The sequence below is a fragment of the Mandrillus leucophaeus genome, unplaced genomic scaffold, assembly GCF_000951045.1.
Source record: "Mandrillus leucophaeus isolate KB7577 unplaced genomic scaffold, Mleu.le_1.0 Scaffold466, whole genome shotgun sequence".
In the NCBI taxonomy this organism is placed as follows: domain Eukaryota; kingdom Metazoa; phylum Chordata; class Mammalia; order Primates; family Cercopithecidae; genus Mandrillus; species Mandrillus leucophaeus.
This window is the reverse complement of record NW_012104987.1, coordinates 740830-760901: the sequence shown is the minus strand read 5'-3', so window position 1 is coordinate 760901 and position 20072 is coordinate 740830. Positions and strand designations below refer to the sequence as shown.

Sequence of the window (20072 nt, the reverse complement as noted above, 5' to 3'; positions counted from 1 at the left end):
GGAAGTGATGAGAACTTGCAGCGGGGTGGTGGTCGTGAAAGAGAAGAATGAAAGGCAAGGAAACATCAGTGGAACTTGATGTGTGGCTGGATACCAGAAATGCAGAGGAAGTTAGTCAGAGGTTCCATCCTGATGACTGGAGACCATGGTGTCACTGACTGAGCTCTAGGGGTTGTGAAATAGAGCTGATTAGGCAGAGGATGATAAGGGTCTGGTTTTTTTTTTTTTTTTTTTGGTCTTCTGTGCATTTACCCCACCGTCTAGCACAATGTCTGATGTGTAGTAGGGGTATTAGTTAAATATTGGTTTGGCTGTCTCTGTTGTGACTTGTAAAAGATGAAAAGTTATTTTTATCTCTCTCATGGGGAAATCTAGGCAGGTAAGTGCCCAGGGAGGTGCAGTGCCTGTGTTCCATCAGGCTGTCCAGAGATTCATTCCCAGGCCTTCTGTTGCTTCACCGTCAGGGCGTAGTATAACTGATAATGGCTCACTTCCATAATTCTGCCTCAGCCTGAGAGGAAAAGGATAGAGAAAGTAGAGGGCCGGCCAGGCGCAGTGGCTCACGCCTGTAATCCCAGCACTTGGGGAGGCCGAGGCGGGTGGATCATGAAGTCAGGAGATCGAGGCTACCCTGGCTAACATGGTGAAACCCCGTCTCTACTAAAAATACAAAAAAATTAGCCAGGCATGGTGGCGCGCGCCTGTAATCCCAGCTACTCGGGAGGCTGAGGCAGGAGAATCGCGTGAACCCAGGAGGCAGAGGTTGCAGTGAGCTAAGATCAAGCCATTGTACTCCAGCCTGGGTGACAGAGCAAGACTCCCTCTCTCTCTCAAAAAAAAAAAAAAAAGAAAGAACGAAAGTAGAGGGCCAGCCAGCCTTTTGAAGGCTGTGCTTTTATTGCTGCCTGCATTCTGTTATCCATAACTTAGTCATATGGCTATCCCTGGATAAAAGTAGGAATAAAAGCAGGTGTTGTGGAACATGGCTGTAATCCCAGCCACTTAGGAGGCTGAGGTGGGAGGGATCACTTGAGCTTGGGAGTTAGAGACTACAATCAGCTATAACCATGCCACTAAGAGTACTTCACTGAATATCCACTACAGTCTTTGGAAGTTGATACTGTTTTAATCATTTTTCTAAGGGAGGTAACTGAGGCTTTAGGATGTTGGAGTAGCTTTTCTCAAATACGTTAGAAAGCATTTTTAGAGAGGGTACTTGGATATCAGTTTGGAGAATGGACAGGAAGGGATGAGATGCAATGGGTGGCTTTAGAATTACTTGAAAGGCTTTTAAAATTCAGAGTGATGGTTCCTACTCTCATGTCCTGATTAGTAGGTTTGTGATAGGGCCTGAGAACTTGCATTTTTAACGTTTATTATTGATACATCATATTTATACATATTTATGATACATCATATTTGTACATATTTATGATGTTACATGAATAGAGTGTGTGGTGATGAAGCAGGAGAACCTCCACAATCTGTGCACCAGAAGAAATGGCATCACCTGAAAGCTGGTCAGAAACAAAGAACCTCAGTCGCACCCAGACTTAGGGATCAGAACCTTCATTTTAGAGGGTCCCGGATGATTCAAGCACACGTTAAGTTTGAGAAATAGTGCTTTGTTTTAGAGAGACCATGTTCATAATCTCTACACAGTCCTGCCTTCTAGGGAAGCCTAAGATGTTAACTTTATTGAGAGAATTATGAAGAGAGATGATGTTAAAGCAGATTCAAGATAGTTCTTTTTTCTGATTGTAAGTTCTAATTTTATAGATTTCAAATGTGTTCATTCTGCATTTTCTGCTTTTTGCCTAAGTTCTGAGATCATCTTACAAGAGACTACTGTCCTCTTCATTGCATTGTGGTCCCTGAATTCTAAGAATGTTCTAACCCTAGGTTCTTCTTTTCCAAGGTGTTGGAAAAAAAGGCCAGATCATAGCAGTGGTTCATAATACAAAGGTTGGGTTACTTAAAGACACTGTGGAATCCATCCTTTTAGACATCTATCCTCTTCTGAATGTCTGCCTTCTGGAAGGTGGTAGATGATTATTGTTCCTATGTAACATCTTCGGCATTTAAATGTAAAATCCAGTTGTAATCAAGTGCGTTTGAATTATAATAGAAAAAGCAGGCCGGGAGTGGTGGCTGAAGCCTGTAATCCCAGCAGTTTGGGAGGCCAAGGCAGGTGGATCACCTGAGGTTGGGAGTTTGAGACTAGCCTGACCAACATGGAGAAACCCCATCTCTGCTATAAATACAAAATTGGCCGGGCATGGTCCCGCATGCCTGTAACCTCAGCTACTCGGGAGGCTGAGGCAGGAGAATCACTTGAACGTGGGAGGTGGAGATTGCAGTGAGCCGAGATCGTGCCATTGCACTCCAGCCTGGGCAACAAGAGCAAAACTCCATGTCAGAAAAAAAAAAAAAAAGGCAAATTCCAGGTATGATATGTGAAAGATTCTGTAAGACTTTTTAAAGGACTAACCCTTAAACATGAGCCAATTGTGTTTAAAACCTATGATTAAAAAGCAACATGCAGATATCAGCATTTTTAGGGAGGGTACTTGGATATCAATTTGGAGAATGGACAGGAAGGGATGAAATGCAATGGGTGGCTTTAGAATTACTTGGAAGGCTTTTAAAATTCAGAGTGATGGTTCCTACTCTCATGTTCCGATTAGTAGGTTTGTGATAGGGCCTGAGCACTTGCATTTTTAATGTTTATTATTGATACATCATATTTATACATATTTACGATACATCATTATTTATACATATTTATGACGTTACATGCATAGAATGTGTGGTGATGAAGTCTGGATATTTAGTATCCATCACTTTGAGCATATATCATTCCTGTGAGTGAGGAACATTTCAAGTCCTTTCTTCTAGCTATTTTGTAATATATAATACATTGTTGTTAACTATGCTCACCCTCCTCTATCTGACATCAGAACGTATTTCTTCTATCTAATGCTTGTACCCATTAATCAATCTGTCCTCATCACCTCCCCCTCCACCACACACCCTACCCAGCCTCTGGTATCTTTTGTTCTACTTTCTACCTCCATGAGATTAACATTTTTAACTCCCACATATGAGTGAGAGTATGCGATATTTGTCTTTCTTTACCTGGCTTATCTCACTTAAGGTAGTGACCTCCTGTTCTATCCATGTTGCTGCAAATGACATGATTTTATTCTTTTTTTATGCCTGGATAATATTCTGTTGTGTATGTATGTATATGTTTTATATATTATATGTATATATTAAAACATGTTATATATATTTAAAAATACTTTATTTGTCCATTGATGGACACTTAGGTTGATTTCATATCTTTGCTATTGTGAACAGTACTGCAGTAAACGTAGGGTGAAGATATCCTTTTAATATTTATTTTCCTTTGGATACATACCCAGGAGTGGGATTGCTGGATCATATGGTAGTTCTATTTTTAGTTTTTTGAAATATTTCCATATTGTTTTCTATAGTGACTGTACTAATTGAAATTCCCTTTTATTCACATCCTTGCCAGAATCAATGTTTTTAAAATAATAGTCATTCTAACTGGGTAAGATATTATCTCATTGTGGTTTTGATTTGCATTATCCTGATGATTAGTGACGTTGAGCAGTTTTTTTCATATACCTCTTGGCCATTCGTATGTTGTCTTTTGAGAAATGTCTATTCATGTCCTCATTAAAAAGTGGGCAAAGGACATGAATTATTTATTTATTCATTTATGTACTGTTGAGTTGTTTGAGTTCCTTGTATATGGATATTAGTCCCATGTTGAAGGAATAGTTTGCAAATATTTTCTCCCATTAAACAGGCTATGTCTTTGCTATGTTGATTGTTTTTTTGCTGTCCAGAAGCTTTTTAGCTCAAAATAGTCCCATTTGTCTATTTTTGTTTTAGTTGTCTGTGCTTTTGAGGTCTTAGCCATAAAATCTTTGTCTAGACCAATTTCCTGAAGTTATTTTCCCCCTGTTTACTTCGAGTAGATTTATAGTTTCGAGTCTTGCCTTTAACTTATTAATCCATCTTGCACTGATTTTGTGTATGGTGAGACATAAGGGTCAAGTTTCATTGTTCTGCATATAGATATCCAATTTTTCTAGCACCATTTATTGAAGAGGGTGTCTTTTCCCTCTTGTATGTTCTTGGTGTCTTTATTGAAAATCAGTTGCCTGTAAATATGTGGATTTATGTCTGGGTTCTCTATGATTTTCCATTGGTCTATGTGTCTGTTTTTATACCAATACCATGCAGTTTTGATGACTGTAACCTTGTAATATATTTTGAGGTCAGGTAGTGTGATTCCTCCAGCTTTGTTTGTTGATTCATTTTGCTCAGGATTGCTTTGTCTATTCAGGCTTGTTTTTGGCTCTATAAGAATTTTAGGGTTGCTTTTGTATTTCTGTGAAAAAATGTCATTGTTTTGATAAGGATTACATTGGATCTGGAGATTGTTTTGGGAAGTAGGGTCATTTCAACAATATATTCTTCCTGTCCATGACCATTGGATGTCTATTCATTTGTTTCTATCCTCTTCAATTTCTTTCATCAGTGTGTTGTAGTTTTTCTTACAGAGGTCTTCTACATTCTTGGTTAAATTTATTCATAAGTTATTTATTTTTTGTAGCTATTTGAGATTGGATTGCCTTCATTTCTTTCTCAGCTAGTTCATTATTGTTCTGTAGAAACACTAGTGATTTTTGTATGTTGATTTTGTATACTGCAACTTTACTGAGTTTCATCAGAACTAATGGGTTTTTTTTGTGGCATCTTATATTTTCTAGATGTAAGCTTATGTCATTTGTAAAGAGAAACAGTTTGACTTCCTGTCTTTCAATTTGGAATCCTTTTATTTCTTTCTCTTGCCTGATTTCGCTGGCTAGGAATTCTAGCACTATGTTAACTAGGAGCGGTGAAAGTGAGCATCCTTGTCTTGTTCCAATTATTAGAGGAAAGGCTTTCAGCGTTTCCCCATTCAGTATGATGTTAGCTGTGGGTTTGTCATATATGCCTTTATTAAGTTGACATATGTTCCTACTATACCTAGATTATTGAGAATTTTTATCAAGAAGGGATGTTGAATTTTATCATCTGCTTTTTCTGTGTCCATTGAGATGATCATATGGCTTTTGTTTTTCACTCTCTTGATTTGATAAATCACATTTATTGATTTGCATATGTACAACCATTTTTGCATCCCTAGGATGATAAATCTCACTGATTATGGTATTTTTTTTTTTTTTGGATGTGCTGTTGAACTTAACTTGTTAGTATTTTGTTAAGGATTTTTGCATCACTGTTCATCAGGATATTGGACTGTAGTTTTCTTTTTTTGTTGTATTCTTATCCGGTTTTGGTATCAGAGTAATGCTGACCTTGTGGAATAAATTAGGGAGCATTCCCTTCTATTCTATTGTTTTTTTGCGGGGCGGAAGAGTTTGAGGAAAATTAGTGTTCTTTGTACATTTGGTAGAATTTGAAAGTGACACCATCTATTCCTGGACTTTTCTTTGTTGGGAGACTTTTTATTACTGATTCAATCTCACAGCTCATTGTTAGTCTGTTCTGGTTTTCCATTTCTTCTTGATTCAATCTCAGTAGATTGTATGTGTCCAGGAATTTATTCATTTCCTCTAGATTTTCCAGTATATTATTGTATAGTTGTTCATAATAGTCTCTGATGATCTTTTGTATTTCTGTGGTATCAGTTGTAATGTCTGATTTTTAATTTCTGATTTTGTTTATTTGGGTCTTCTCTCTCTTTTTCTTAGTTAGTCTAGCTAGCAGTTCATCAATTTTGTTTATCTTTTCATAAAACTAACTTTTTATTTTGTTGATTCTTTGTGGGTTTTTTTTAAGTCTTTATTTTGTTTAGTTCTGTTCTAATCTTCATTACTTATTTCTTCCTACTGATTTTGTTCGTGCTTTTCTAGTTGCTTGATATATATTGTTAGATTGTTTATTTGAGATCTTTCTACTTTTTTTGATGTAGGCATTTATTTTTTTAAGCTTCCCTCTTAATACTACTTTTGTTGTATCTCTTAGGTTTTGGTGTTTTGTGTTTCCAATTTCATTTGTTTCTAGGAACTTTTTTTATTTCTTCCTTAATTTCTTCCTTGACTCAGTAGTCATTGAGGAGCGTGTTGTTGAATTTCCATGTATTTGTGCTGTTTCTAAAGTTCCTCTTGTTGCTGATTTCTACTTTTACTTCATTAATATCTGAGAAGATACTTGGTATAATTTCGATATTTAAAATTTGTTGATATTTTTGTGTCCTAACACATTATCTATTCTGGAGAATGTTCCATGTGATGATGAGAAGAATGTGTATTCTATAGCTGTTGAATGCAGTGTTCTGTAAATGTCTGTTAGGTCCATTTGGTCTAAAGTACAGTTTATATCCTAGGTTTCTTTGTTAATTTTCTGTCTAGATGATCCTACTATTGCTGAGAGTGTAATGTTGATGTCTCCTACTATTGTATTTGAGTCTGTCTCTCCCTTTAGATCTAATAATATGTTTTATATATCTGTGTACTCTGTTGTTGGGTACATACATCCTCTTGCTGAACTGAAACTTTTATCATGTTATCATCTTCTTTGTAAGTGGAAAATTTAATCTGTTTACATTCAAGATTATTATTGATATGTAAGGGCAAATTCAGGTCATTTCCTTAATTGATTTCTTTTTTTATTTTTTATTTCATTTATTTATTTATTTATTTATTTATTTATTTATTGAGATGGAGTTTTACTCTGTTGCCCAGGCTGGAGTGCAGTGACACTGTCTCGGCTCAGTGCAATCTCCGCCTTCGGGGTTCAAGCAATTATCCTGCCTCAGCCTTCCGAGTAGCTGGGATTACAGGTGCCTGCCATCTTACCTGGCTAATTTTTGTATTTTTAGTAGAGATGGGATTTCACCATGTCGGCCAGGTTAGTCTCAAATTCCTGACCTCAGGTGATCCGCCTGCCTTACCCTCCCAAAGTACCAGGATTACAGGTGTGAGCCACTGTTTCCGGCCTCCTTAACTGATTTCTGATTGCTTTGTATATCCTTTGTTCCTTTCTTTTTCTCTTATTGTTCATCATTGTGATTTTGTGGTTTCCTATATTGGCAACATTTGGATCCTTCCTCTTCCTTATTTGTGTGTTTGCTCTACCAGTGGATTTTATACTTTTGCATGCTTTCATGATGGTAGATACCATTTTTTTGCTTGCAGGTATAGGACTTCCATAAGCTTTTATTGTAGGCCCAGTCTTTTGGTGATTAGTACCTTCAACTTTTGCTTGTCTAGGAAAGACTGTATTTCACACATGCACACGTATGTTTATTGCGGCACTATTCACAATAGCAAAGACTTGGAGTCAACCCAAATGTCCATCAGTGACAGATTGGATTAAGAAAATGTGGCACATATACACCATGGAATACTATGCAGCCATAAAAAAGGATGAGTTTGTGTCCTTTGTAGGGACATGGATGCAGCTGGAAACCATCATTCTTAGCAAACTATCACAAGAACAGAAAACCAAACACCGCATGTTCTCACTCATAGGTGGGAACTGAACAATGAGATCACCTGGACTTGGGAAGGGGAACATCACACACCGGGGCCTATTATGGGGAGGGGGTAGGGGTAGGGGGGACGGATTGCACTGGGAGTTATACCTGATGTAAATGATGAGTTGATGGGTGCTGACGAGTTGATGGGTGCAGCACAGCAACATGGCACAAGTATGCATATGTAACAAACCTGCACGTTATGCACATGTACCCTGGAACTTAAATTATAATAATAATAATAAATAAATAAATAAATAAATAAATAAATAAATAAAAAAGAAAGACTGTATTTCTCCATCATGAAGGGTAACTTTGCTGGGAAGAGTATCCTTGGCTGGCAGGTTTTTTTTTTTTTTTCCCAGCTCTTTGAATATATCATTTAATTCTCTCCTGGCAAGTAAGGTTTTTGCTGAGAAATCAGCTGTTATTCTTACGGGGGGTTTCTATTATAAGTGACTAGATGCTTATCTCTTGCTATTTTTAGAATTTGTTCTTTGCCTGTGACTTTTGACAGTTTGACTCTAATGTGCCACAGAGAAGATCTTTTTGAACTGTATCTATTTGGGGATTTCTGACCTTCCTGTATCTGTATGTCTAAATCTCTTACTAGACTTGGGAATTTTTTTAGCTCTTATTTCATTAAGTAGGTTTTTGATCCCTTTCATTTATTCTTCATCTTCTGGGACACTGAAAATTGAAATATTTGTTTGCTTTATGGCGTCCCATGTGTGATGTAGTCTTTGTTCACTCTTTTTTTTTTTTTGAGACAGAGTCTCACTCTGTTGCCAGGCTGGAGTTCAGTGATGCAATCTTGCCTCATTGCAATTTCTGACTCCCTGGTTCAAGCGATTCTCCTGCCTCAGCCTCCCGAATAGCTGGGATTACAGGCATACACCACCAGGCCCAGCTAATTTTTGTATTTTTTTTTTTTTAAGTAGAGACGGGGTTTCACCGTGTTGGCCAGGATGATCTCAATCTCCTGACCTCGTTATCTACTTGCTTCAGCCTCCCAAAGTGCTGGGATTACAGATGAGAGCCACCACGCCTGGCCTGTTCATTCTTTTTTATTCTTTATTCTTTACTTTTATCTGACTAGGTTATTTCAGAAGACCTGTCTTCAAGTTATAAAATTCTTTCTTCTGCTTAATCTAGTTTATTGTTGAAGCTTTTGAATGTGTTTTGTATTTTATTCAATGAATTCTTCCATCCCGGAATTTCTGTTTGGTCTTTTTCATGAGATCTACCTTTTTGATAAATTTGTCATTCATATCCTGAATTGGTTTTCTAATTTCTTTGTATTGTTTATATGAGTTGTCTTGTATATCACTGAGATTCTTTAATATCATTATTTTGAATTCTTTTTCTGGAACTTCATGAATGTCTTTTTCATTCGAATTCATTGCTGGAGAATTATTATGTTCCTTTGGAGGTATAATATCTCCTTGTTTTATTATGTTTATTGTATATTTACATTGATATCTGTGCATCTGGTATAACAGTCACTTATTCCAACTTTTTTGAATTTACTTTTATAGGGGAGGACTTTTTCCTGAAGATGTATCTGTGGTGTTGGTTTGATGTAGCATTTTGCCTTTGATTCTGGGTGAATACAGCAGTGTAGTCTCTGTATGATTTTTTCTTCCGTAAGTATCAGTAGTGCTTGTAATTTCCTCAGTGGCTTAGGGTGTGGTTGTTAGTGGAGGTTGTGGTAAGTTTTGCTGGGGATGAGGATGCTAGGTGGGCCAGTCCTCAATCATTGGCAGGTGCTTGAGGTGGCAGTGGCAGGCTGGGCACGCCTGTGCTTTGGTCCTAGGGTCATGTATGCTGGCCCTGATATTAGCAGGTTCAGTCAGGCCAATTGGACCTCCAGGTGGCTTGCTTGGGTGCCAGCGGTGGAAGAAGTGGGCTGGGTGGCTGGGAGGGTCCTTGGGCTCCTAGGCAGTGGGCATGGTGCTGGGGGCAGCAGGAGCAGTGATGAGACAACGCTTAGGCTCCCAAGTGGTTTGCACTGCTATTGGCAGTGGCTGTGACAGGCCACGCGGGGCAGTCTCAAGGCTTGCAGGTGGCATGGGTGAGTGGATGGTGTGGGTGGGTGAGTGCTAGTTGTGGTGTTTGCAGTAGGATGGGCGGGTTTGTCCTCAGGCCCCCAGAAGGAGTGCTCAGGTGCCAGTGGGCATGAATGGGGCAGGGCCATTCCCAAGCCTCTGGATGGTGTGCTTGGGCACTGGGGGAGTGGGTGGGTTTTAACTGTTTTAACTTGGTTAAGTGGCCCTGTTCTCTGGCCCCTAGGTGGTACATGTGGGTGCTGGCTGTGGTAAGCAGGATAGAGATGGACCCCAGGTCCCCCACACCCCACCCTGGCAGAATGGCTGGGTGAGGGTGGCAGCAACTGCGTGGTGGCCCTGAGGCCCTGCTGGGGAGGGTGGAGTTACCATGGCCACAGTTGTAAACAGCTGACTGGGGGAGCATGTGCTGTGGCTCTATATGGCAGCCGCAAGTGGGGTACCCCATCCTCAGGGTGCTCTTAAATGCACAAAGGCCTTTATACTAGGGGTAGCAGGGTCATTGGCAAAGGCTTGTGCTTTGGCCCTGGCTGCAGTTGAGGATATCAGGGGAGCCTCAGGGATGTGGCGATGCAGGGGCTATTGGGCCCCAGGGCAGGATGCAGTCTGGTGGGGCTGGCATTTCAAAATAGTGCCTTCCTGTAACTGCTTATGACACAGCGGGTGAGTGGAACTCAGTGCACTGCCTCTCTGGAGGTGTGCTGCTTCCTGGTCTCCAGGTGGCTCCCTGTGTTAGCCTCAGGGCCTGTGCGGATCATGGGGTTCTCCTGTGGCTATGATTGCAGGAGTCTGTGGTGGAAATGTGGGCTGCTGGGGTCACTGACTACTACGTGAGGGAGCCTGGAGAACCTTTATCGCATTCGAGAGCCTCTCTAGGCTCCCAGCTGGTCCTGGCTGAGCAGACTGCCCCATTTCCCTCTTCTTCTTCGCCTCCCATGTTTCCTGTCACTTAGTTTTTGAATTCCAGTGTTCTCTCTTATGTGATCTGTTTGACCTGTGATTACCTACTCACTATTTCAGTTCTTGTTTGTGGAGGAGGTGGGTACCAGGTGCCTCTAGTCAGCCGTCTTGAAACTCCCCTCTAACTTTTTCTTGGATTTTTGATAACTTCCCAGGTGATGGTGGTTCTCATTTGTCCAAGGAACACACTTTGAGAACCACTGGGCTAGAGTTTGGCAGACCCATCAGAAATGTTTGCATTTATCTGTGTAAGATAAAGTATAGAACTAAATGCTGAAAATAGAGTTAAGGAGGAGGGGTGGTTTCCACAGATACAGAGGAGCTGTACCTGGCAGGACTTGATCCCAGACCAGAGTGTGCAGGTGAAGGGGAGGTAGAAGTCTTGACTGGTTTCTAGATTCCTAATGTTGGTAGGCGGATGAAGAATAGTGGTACCTTTATCTCAATATATAGCATAAAGGAGAAGAAGCTGGCTGCTAGTGTTGGGGTGGAACTGATAAGTGCGTCATTTTAGACATGTCAAATGGAGATTATGTGGACAATTTAAATGGAGATATCTTTTTGGAAAGTAGGAGACTGCCAAGTTGAAGATGCAGACATGTATGTTTCTACAGGAGAAATTATATAGGTTGTAATGTGAAGAGAATAAGGTACAGAGAACAGAACTATAGGATATGCACATATTTAAGGTGAAATCAGAATAATTCATCTTCAAAAGGACTGAGAAGAAATGTTAGGAGCCCTGGAAAAGAAGTTACTATAAGGGTGTGATCAACATGTTAATACTCTAGGGAGGTCAAATACTCATGGATTGAAACGTGCCTATTGCATTGAGAAACCAGAAAATGATAGAAAACCTTAATAAAAGCATTTTCATCCAGCAGCGTGACTGGGCCCGGATTGCACTGACTTGTGGTGAGAAACTGGTTTTCAGGACAGAGTATACACCTTCTGCTTCTCTGATATTAAATTCCTATTTTTTAAGCTCTGAAGAGGACAATGCTATGGATAGAAATACTTCGCCATACTAATAGGTTCATATTCTAGTTATAACCTCATTTTTCTAGGTGGAATTTAGAGAAATGTTTAAAGAGTAAATTTAGAATCAAAATGTATATGTTGTTTTTTCTTTTGCAAAAGCGGTGCCTTTTGGGAGATATTGTGCCTTACCCAGAGGCTTTCAGAAATGATTAGGGCAGGACCGGGCAGCGGTGGTTTACGCCTGTTATTTCAACACTTTGGGAGGCCGAGGTGGGTGGATCACCTGAGGTCAGGAGTTCGAGAACTGTCTGGCCAACATGGTGAAACCCGGTTCCTACTAAAAGTACCAAAAAAAAAAAAAAAAAAAGCCAGGCTTGGTGGCATGCGCCTCTAGTCCCAGCCACTTGGGAGGCTGAGGCATGAGACTCACTTGAACGTGGGAGGTGGAGGCTGCAGTGAGCCGAGATCGCGCCACTGCACTCCATCCTGGGTGACAGAGCGAGACTCCATCTCAAAACAAACAAACAACAACAAAAAAGGTCAGGGTGGTTTTTGTGGTTGGTCCTTCTGAAAGTGTTATGTTTTATTCCCCACCCCATCCATGTTGGGGCACCCAGAGTGCGATTATTGCTGTTAAGAATATTGTTTTACTCTGTGACTTTGTGTAATGGTTGGGTATGATTATTTTATTACTATTCTGATTGACCCAGCTTAAACCATAAGGGAAGACAGGGTCCACAGATGCAATAGCTGTTAGGGCAGCTGTCACTTCTGGTAATTTGACTATAACCACTTTCTTTCCTTTTCCTCCAGTGTTTTTCTAAGCAGATTTAAAACAAAACATTGGGAGTAAATAGAAAATGCTGCCCTTCACACGATCAGGACCTGGGTCAGTTTCATAAGCAGGATTTCCTGGTGATGCTATTGTCTGGAAAACATGGTCAAAAAAATATCTGTCTGTTCTGTAACAGCCTGCCCACCTCTGTTTTAGGAAACCTTCCCATGGGATCGTGTGCCCTGATTCTTCAAGACTTGCTGGAAATCCAGACTTGAGATTGTGCTGGTGCAGCCCTTTTAATATACTTGTATCCCTCTGTTAATTAGTAGGAAAGTTCTCCCCAAAATGTGGGTCAAATGCAGGATGAGAGGAACTTCCAGTAAAATAGTGAGCTTTCTATGTGACCCAAGTGAAAGCACTTTTTTTTTTGAAATTTTCGTGATACAACCAAACTAATCTAGCAGATTCTCTATGTGTGTAATTTTTTTTTTTTTTTTTTGCCCTTCACTTGTTGACATGTTTCAAGCTTCAGTGTTTCACATTAAAAACATTCAAGGCTCACATTAAAAAAAAGAACACTTCAAATCTCAGGCTGCAAATGATCATATGTGTAATTGTGATTTTACAGCGATCAGACTAATTTCCTAGACCATTAGAAATTTTACTTGTTGACAGATCAGGCTCTCAAAAGACTGGTAAAAAACATGTCTTTGAGGCTGATGGTGAATAATGGGGGAAAATGATGGATTTTGAAGATTTATGATATAAAAACCAAAAACTCTTCAAACATTAAAAAAAACCAACTGTTTTGAATACTTTAGGTAATGATGTGAGGTATTTTCCCTTAATTTGTTCTTCATTTAGGATTTTTTAAAATGCTAGTAAGCATATTGGAGTTCAAATTAACGTTTTCCCCTTTTACTTTCTTTCTCGAGCAGGTTGTCAAGTTATTAAGCAACAAAAGATCACAAGCAGTTGGAATACTAATGTCTAGTCTTCATTTAGATATGAAAGACATACAACATGGTAAGTGTCAGAATAAAAAGTTAGCTTTTGAATATTAAAATTTGGGCTGAAGGATATGATGCTTGGTGGTAAAGTTATTTCAAACTTAGAGTTTCTGTGTAGACTGAGGTTAGTATATTTCCCATAAGTGTGATCAAGCTATCTCCCATGATAGTTTCTGGAAGGATTACTATTAATTTGCCTGAGGTGTTATTTGTATACCTTACTAACAGTCTCATTCTCATGTGACATTATTATCTTAGTCCAGGCTACTATAACCAAGTACCCCAGACTGGTGGGTGATAAATAAGAGAAGTTTATTTCTCACAGTTCTAGGAGGCTGGAAGTTCGAGATCAGGGTGCCAGCATATTCCGTTCTGGGGAGGGCCGTCTTCCAGGTCGCAGGCTGCCATCTTCTCCGTGTATCCTCAACTGGCAGAAGGAAGGAAAGAGAGTTCTCTTGGTCTGTTTTATAAAGGGACTGATCCCATGCATGAGAATTCTACCCTTGTGACCTAATGGCCACCCCCTAGGATCCTGTCTCCTAGTACCTTCACGTGGGAGTGAGGTTTGCAACATATGAACAGAAATATTTTCTGTTTGGAATTAGAGTGGTTCTTAATATTTTATAAATGGCTTTAGTGTCAATATTTTAATACTTGAATTCTACTGTACAATTGATGACCATTCTTATGCTGTATCCTCTTATGACATTTTTGCTGAGAGATACTGCCCAAAGGTGAATAGAGGAATTAAGTGTAAATTCAGAGCTTCCCTTAAGCTGACTAGAACCTAAGAATAGATTTAAAGCAGATTGAATTATCCAGTGGAATGCCAGTTTACCTATTAAAGAAATATGGTTTCAAGAATAACACAGACCTTATAATCACGAAAGCATTTAACTGGCTTTCTAGCTTACCCCTTTACGAATGTGGATTCTATTTGTTGGACTGAAAATCTTGTGTGGGATAATTCATAAATAGCACAAGCTTGGTATGCCTGTCAATTGATGAGTAACTCTTAATCACAATTTCAGTTTTTATTACATTGTTTTGATGGGGAGGAGACTTCCTCAAGCTGAAACATTTGGGGTACTAGTCATCGAAGAGAAGGCCAAGGCTGGCGCCAGGCAGTACTTGGTGTTTCTAAAGCTGGCAGATGTAGCCCAGTTAAGTCATAGGATGAAATATGAAAATAATGATATGGTTCTTTCCTTCAGTCAAATATTCAACTCGGGTTGAGTTGATAATGAGAACCTTATGAACAAAAGAGTCCGCCTGACATCTGTGTCTGTGGTAAAGCCAGTGAGAGTTCACTGAAAATTTGCTTGCTTGAACATGCAACGCTAGCAATAACATGGCATGAAAGGCGGTAGTTGAAGGGTCATACAGAATCATGCATAGACTTTATCCCATTACGATGTTAAGTGATTCCTTTAGTCCCTTTGAAACCCTGTACACTTTTTTTTTTTTTTTTAAAATATGACGACTTTCCAATTCTAAAGCAGTAAGAGGTTGTGCCCTCCTGCAGGTAAAGTCCTGTTCTGGCTTGGTGTATTGTCTGCAAACAGGATTTAGATGTGTGAATCGCTTGTGTCCTCTAGAGTAAACTTGACTTCTCTCAGGATATGCCTCCACTGAGAAATCCACAGAAGCATAAACATCATTGATTTTGGATATAGAAGTGGCCACAGAATTTATCTAGACCTCCAGTGTCATTTTTAAAAAATACTTTTTATTTCTATAGGTTTTTGGGGAACAGGTGGTATTTGGTTACATGAGTAAGTTCTTTAGTGGTGATTTATGAGATTTTGGTGCACCCATCACCCGAGCAGTATATGCTGAACCCGAGTTGTAGTCTTTTATTCCTTACCCCCTCCCACCGTTCCCCCAAGTCCCCAAAGTCCATTGTATCACTTTTGATGCCTTTGCATCCTCACAGCTTAGCTCTCACTTATGAATGTGAGAACATACAATGTTTGGTTTTACATTCCTGAGTTCACTTAGAAAAATAGCCTCCAGCTCCATCCAGGTTGCTGCGAATGCCATTAATTCGTTCCTTTTTATAGCTGAGTAGTATTTCATCATATGGAATATGCCACAATTCTTTATCTACTCATTGATTGATGGGCATTTAGGCTGGTTCCATATTTTTGCAATTGCAAGTTGTGCTGCTATAAACATGCGTGTACAAAAGTATCTTTTTCATATAATGGCTTCTTTTCCTCTGAGTAGACCAGTAATAGGACTGCTGGATCAAATAGTAGTTCTACGTTTAGTTCTTTAAGGAATCTGCACACTGTTTTCCATAGTGGTTGTACTGGTTTACATTCCCACAAGCAGTGTAGAAATGTTCCCTTTTCACTGCACCCATGCCAACATCTATTATTTTTTTAATTTTTTAAAATATGGCCATTCTTGCAGGGGTAAGGTGGTATCCTACTGTGGTTTTGATTTGCATTTCCCTGATCATTGGTGATGCTGAGCATTTTTTCATGTTTGTTGGCCATTTGCATATCTTCTTTTGAGAATTGTCTATTTATGTCCTTAGCCCACTTTTTGATGGAATTGTTTGTTTTCTTCTTGCTAACTTGTTTGTATTCCTTGTAGATTCTGGATATTGGTCCTCTGTCAGATGTATAGATTGTGAAGACTTTCTCCCACTCTGTGGGTTGTCTGTTTACTCTGCTGACTATTCCTTTTGCCATGCAGAAGCTCATTAGTTTAGTTAAGTCCCACCTATTTATCTTTGTTTTCATTGCATTTGCTTTGGGTTCTTGGTCATGAAGTCTTTGCTTAAGCCAATGTCTAGAAGGGTTTTCCCAGTGTTATCTTCTAGAATTTTTATAGTTTCAGGTCTTAGGTTTAAGTCCTGGACCCATCTTGAGTGGGTTTTTGTATAATGTGAGAGATGAGGATCCAGTTTCATTCTCCTACAGTGTCTTGCCAATTATCCCAGCACCATTTGTTGAATAGAGTGTCCTTTCCTCACTTTATGTTTTTGTTTGCTTTGTCAAAGATCAGTTGGCTGTAAGTATTTCACTTTGTTTCATTGGTCTATGTGTCTGTTTTTATACCAGTGCCATACTGTTTTGCTGACTATGGCCTTATTGTATAGTTTGAAGTCAGGTAATGTGATGCTTCCAGATCTGTTCTTTGTATTTAGTCTTGCTTTGGCTATGCGGCATTTTTATTGACAGGCAAAAGAAGACCTGTGAGTGCTCCGGTTTCCCTCTCAGTATCACACAGCTCATTAGTGGAACAGGTTGAACTTGCACTTGGGCCCCTTCATTAACCAGTATTTTTTTTTTTTCATTCAGACACACTGCTTCTCCAAGATTGTGCTTTTCTTAACACCAGCACTGGTTTCTCTAAAACAAAGTTTATGTAATATTCTAATAAACAGCAAGAATCATTTTCTCTCCTCTTCTTTGCTGTCAGTACTCTAGGGTTGCATTTACTTTGTAACATTTATATTTCAAAGTGCTCCGTTAGAGTAATTCGTGTGTAAGGCTTGGATTCTAGGTATCAAAGTTCTAACCCTGGTCCTGCTACCACATCTACTGAGCACCACTTGCTCAGTCTGTTATTTGAATACAGGTTATTTCCCACGATAATAGATGTGGAGCATTCTCGGCAACACATACATTCAAAAGGCAGAGAGGAGAGAAGAGGTCAGGTTCTTGACTCAGTTCATTAATGCGGCAAATATAAGGAGGCATTCCAAAATAATTACCTGTGTATGTTTAGTATATAAAAGTTATAGTGAAGGCCTGAGCTGCTGGCTCTTTGGTAATGTTCAAACTGGCCTACAGTTATAATAGCTCTGAAAAAGTCTCACTCTGTGGTTTACACTAATTTGAAGTCTGAGAGGAAAGTGCCTTCCAGAGAAGATTTACCATTTGTGTGTGTGTGTATGCTAGGGTCTGGGGGCACTGTGGGTTTAGGATCACCATGAATCAAGCTTTGGGGGGTGTGGGGGGGTCCCTTCAGCCAGTGCTAACTGTATGTCCATGGAATGGGTTGGTTCCCCTCAGTATAGCCCTTTGAGTCCCATTTCATTGTGGGATATGTCTAGAATCTCTATGATAAGTGGGTTCTGGGCTTTGATATTTGGCCCCTGCCACTGTGAAACTGTTGAGAGAAAGTTGACATTTGTTAGGATAGGCAGATACACTCAGGGCAAAAGCAGTTTGCAAGCTGTGTCACTTCTCTGAGTTCTCTCTTCATTTTGTTTAGCACGGTAATTCTTTATTATTTTGTCAGCTCTTTGATGTCTTTGTGATATTTTACAAACACGTTTCACTCAGCATTTTTAGTTGTTGTTAGTGGGGGACTGATTTCAAATGATTTTGGCCTGTTATTCCCATAAATTGATATTATAAGAGTATCCTACAGCTTCATAGTGGTAGTTTAGTTTTGTGAAAATTGATTGAATTTTTTTTACAACATTTGGTCCATATTTCAGGGGTCAGTGTGCTCTTCACACATCTTAGGTCCATTTTCATAGGTAACAGTAGTTGCAAAAGAATTTGCAATTCCATAAGGTTCAGCTTTATCCCCCGACAATGTCACGGTTAGATAGAAATACCATATAATTTATCATCCTAACTGGGATACTTTAAGACTGGAAGGGGATGTCATTGATAATGTTGCCTGGATAACAAATGTAAAGTGAAAACTTTTCCTTTTTTTTTTTTTTTTTTTTGAGACAGAGTCTCGCTCTGTCATCCAGGCATAGTGCAGTAACGCAATCTCAGCTCACTACAACCTCTGCCTCCCAGGTTCAAGAGATTCTCATGCCTCAGCCTCCTGAGTATCTGGGATTATAGCCACCTGCCACCACACCCAGCTAATTTGTGTTTTTAGTAGAGATAGGGTTTCACCATGTTGGCCAGGCTAGTCTCAAACTCCTGACCTCAAGTGATCTACCCGCCTCGGCCTCCCAAAGTGCTGGGATTACAGGTGTGAGCCACCTTACCTGGCCCCAAAAACTTTTCAAATACGCTAGTAGTATTGTCACCCTACTACCAGATCGAACTGCAGCAAGTTTCAGACTGAACCCTCCCCACACACAGATCTTTATTCCACTGGTATTTCTTGGCCATCTCAAGCAAAATAGTTTGAAAACCCTGCTTCATAAACTTGAGGTTGTCTAGCTCTCTCTTTATAGGGGCCCTCACCGTGATCTTATCTGAAAGGTTTGCTTCAGACATATACAAGCTTTGCACGGAGGTAGGAATCTGCTACCCTCATAGTCTGCACCAGACATCTAGAAACTCAATTCAGCCAGTGGCTGCACCCGGTACTGTTTAGGTCCTAGGCCTCAGGCTGCTTCCTTAAAGAACAAAGCTATTGGCCTCCAGTAGACTCTTATTCTAGCTATGGAAGAGGTAGTAGTAGAGCATCTCTAAGAGATTTCAGCTAATCCACACGTCCAGAATGACTTTAATTTCGCCATTGAAAGCCCATTTCAGACATTAGTGTGCGTATTAAAGCCTCGATTGTTGATTTAGATAGAGATAGCTGAGCAGCTTGCATTAACTGCCTCTGGAGAATGGCCTTTCTTGCACAGTGCTGGTCAGCCATCCCTGAGGTGTGGTCTCTTAGACACTCCCTCTGCAAAAATACTTGAAAATAGATTACAGATCTCATCACAAGGAATACCTAATATCTGTTTAACAGTCTTACACATTAAACTTATGGAAACACGTTTCGATATACTGCAGGGATACCAACCCAGGGTATGAATGGCTCTGGTTCCTTCCTGTCTTTTATATCTGTCCTGTCCAAAGCTAACTGGAATTATGGGCCCTTGGGCAGTGAATGCTATATTACCTCCTTGCTGAAAGTTCTATCCTGTTTAAACATGATTTATGAAAATCATGTGTCTTAAAATTAAATGAGATAGTAATGTAAACTACGTAATATTCCATCAGAAATATAGTTGATACAGTCAATACAATTGTAGTTATTTTTATTATTTAATCTCTGAGCCTAATGATTGCTTTCCCAAACAGTTTATTTAAAATTATATAGTTAAGGGTAACTTGCAAAGACAATACACAGGCTTTTAGATTTCAATCAGAAATGCCAGTGAGATCTCAGTGTTAATTATGACTTCTCATCGGAATCGTGTCTTGTTGCTGCTGTTTTGATCTGTCATTACCCTCCCTCAAAAGGATTCAAAGCTGAGAAGCCTTATTCTGATAATTGTCTAGGAAGAAATTGTCCTAATGTAGCAGGTACCAAAAAGAGAACTGCTGTTGGCATACAGGATACATATTCTTTTTAAAATTTGTTTGTTTTTATTTTTTATTATACTTTAAGTTCTGGGGTACATGTGCAGAACGTGCAGGTTTGTTACATAGGTATACATGGGCCATGGTGGTTTGCTGCACCCATCAACCCGTCATCTGCATTAGGTATTTCTCCTAATGCTCTCCCTCCCTTTGTCCCCTACCCCCTGACAGGCCCCAGTGTGTGATGTTCCCCTCCCTGTATCCATATGTTCTCACTGTTCAGCTCCCACTTAGGAGTGAGAACATGTGGTGTTTGGTTTTCTGTTCCTGTGTTAGTTTGCTGAGAATGATGGTTTCCAGTTTCACCTATGTCCCTGCGAAGGACATGATCACATTCTTTTTTACAGCTGCATAGTATTCCATGGTGTATGTGTGCCACATTTTCTTTTTTTTTTT

At 39.7% G+C, this 20072-nt stretch overlaps 1 protein-coding gene across 1 annotated transcript in view; it reads left to right on the top strand.

The window, feature by feature from the left end:
• Positions 1-20072, top strand: part of FMN2 (formin 2) — a gene marked incomplete at its 5' end in the record, with an annotated part of 438038 nt that overhangs the window by 174456 nt on the left and 243510 nt on the right. The window contains one exon of the mRNA XM_011995030.1: positions 13309-13396. Within this exon, the coding sequence (XP_011850420.1) occupies positions 13309-13396 (88 nt within the window). The remainder of the gene's footprint in view (positions 1-13308; positions 13397-20072) is intronic.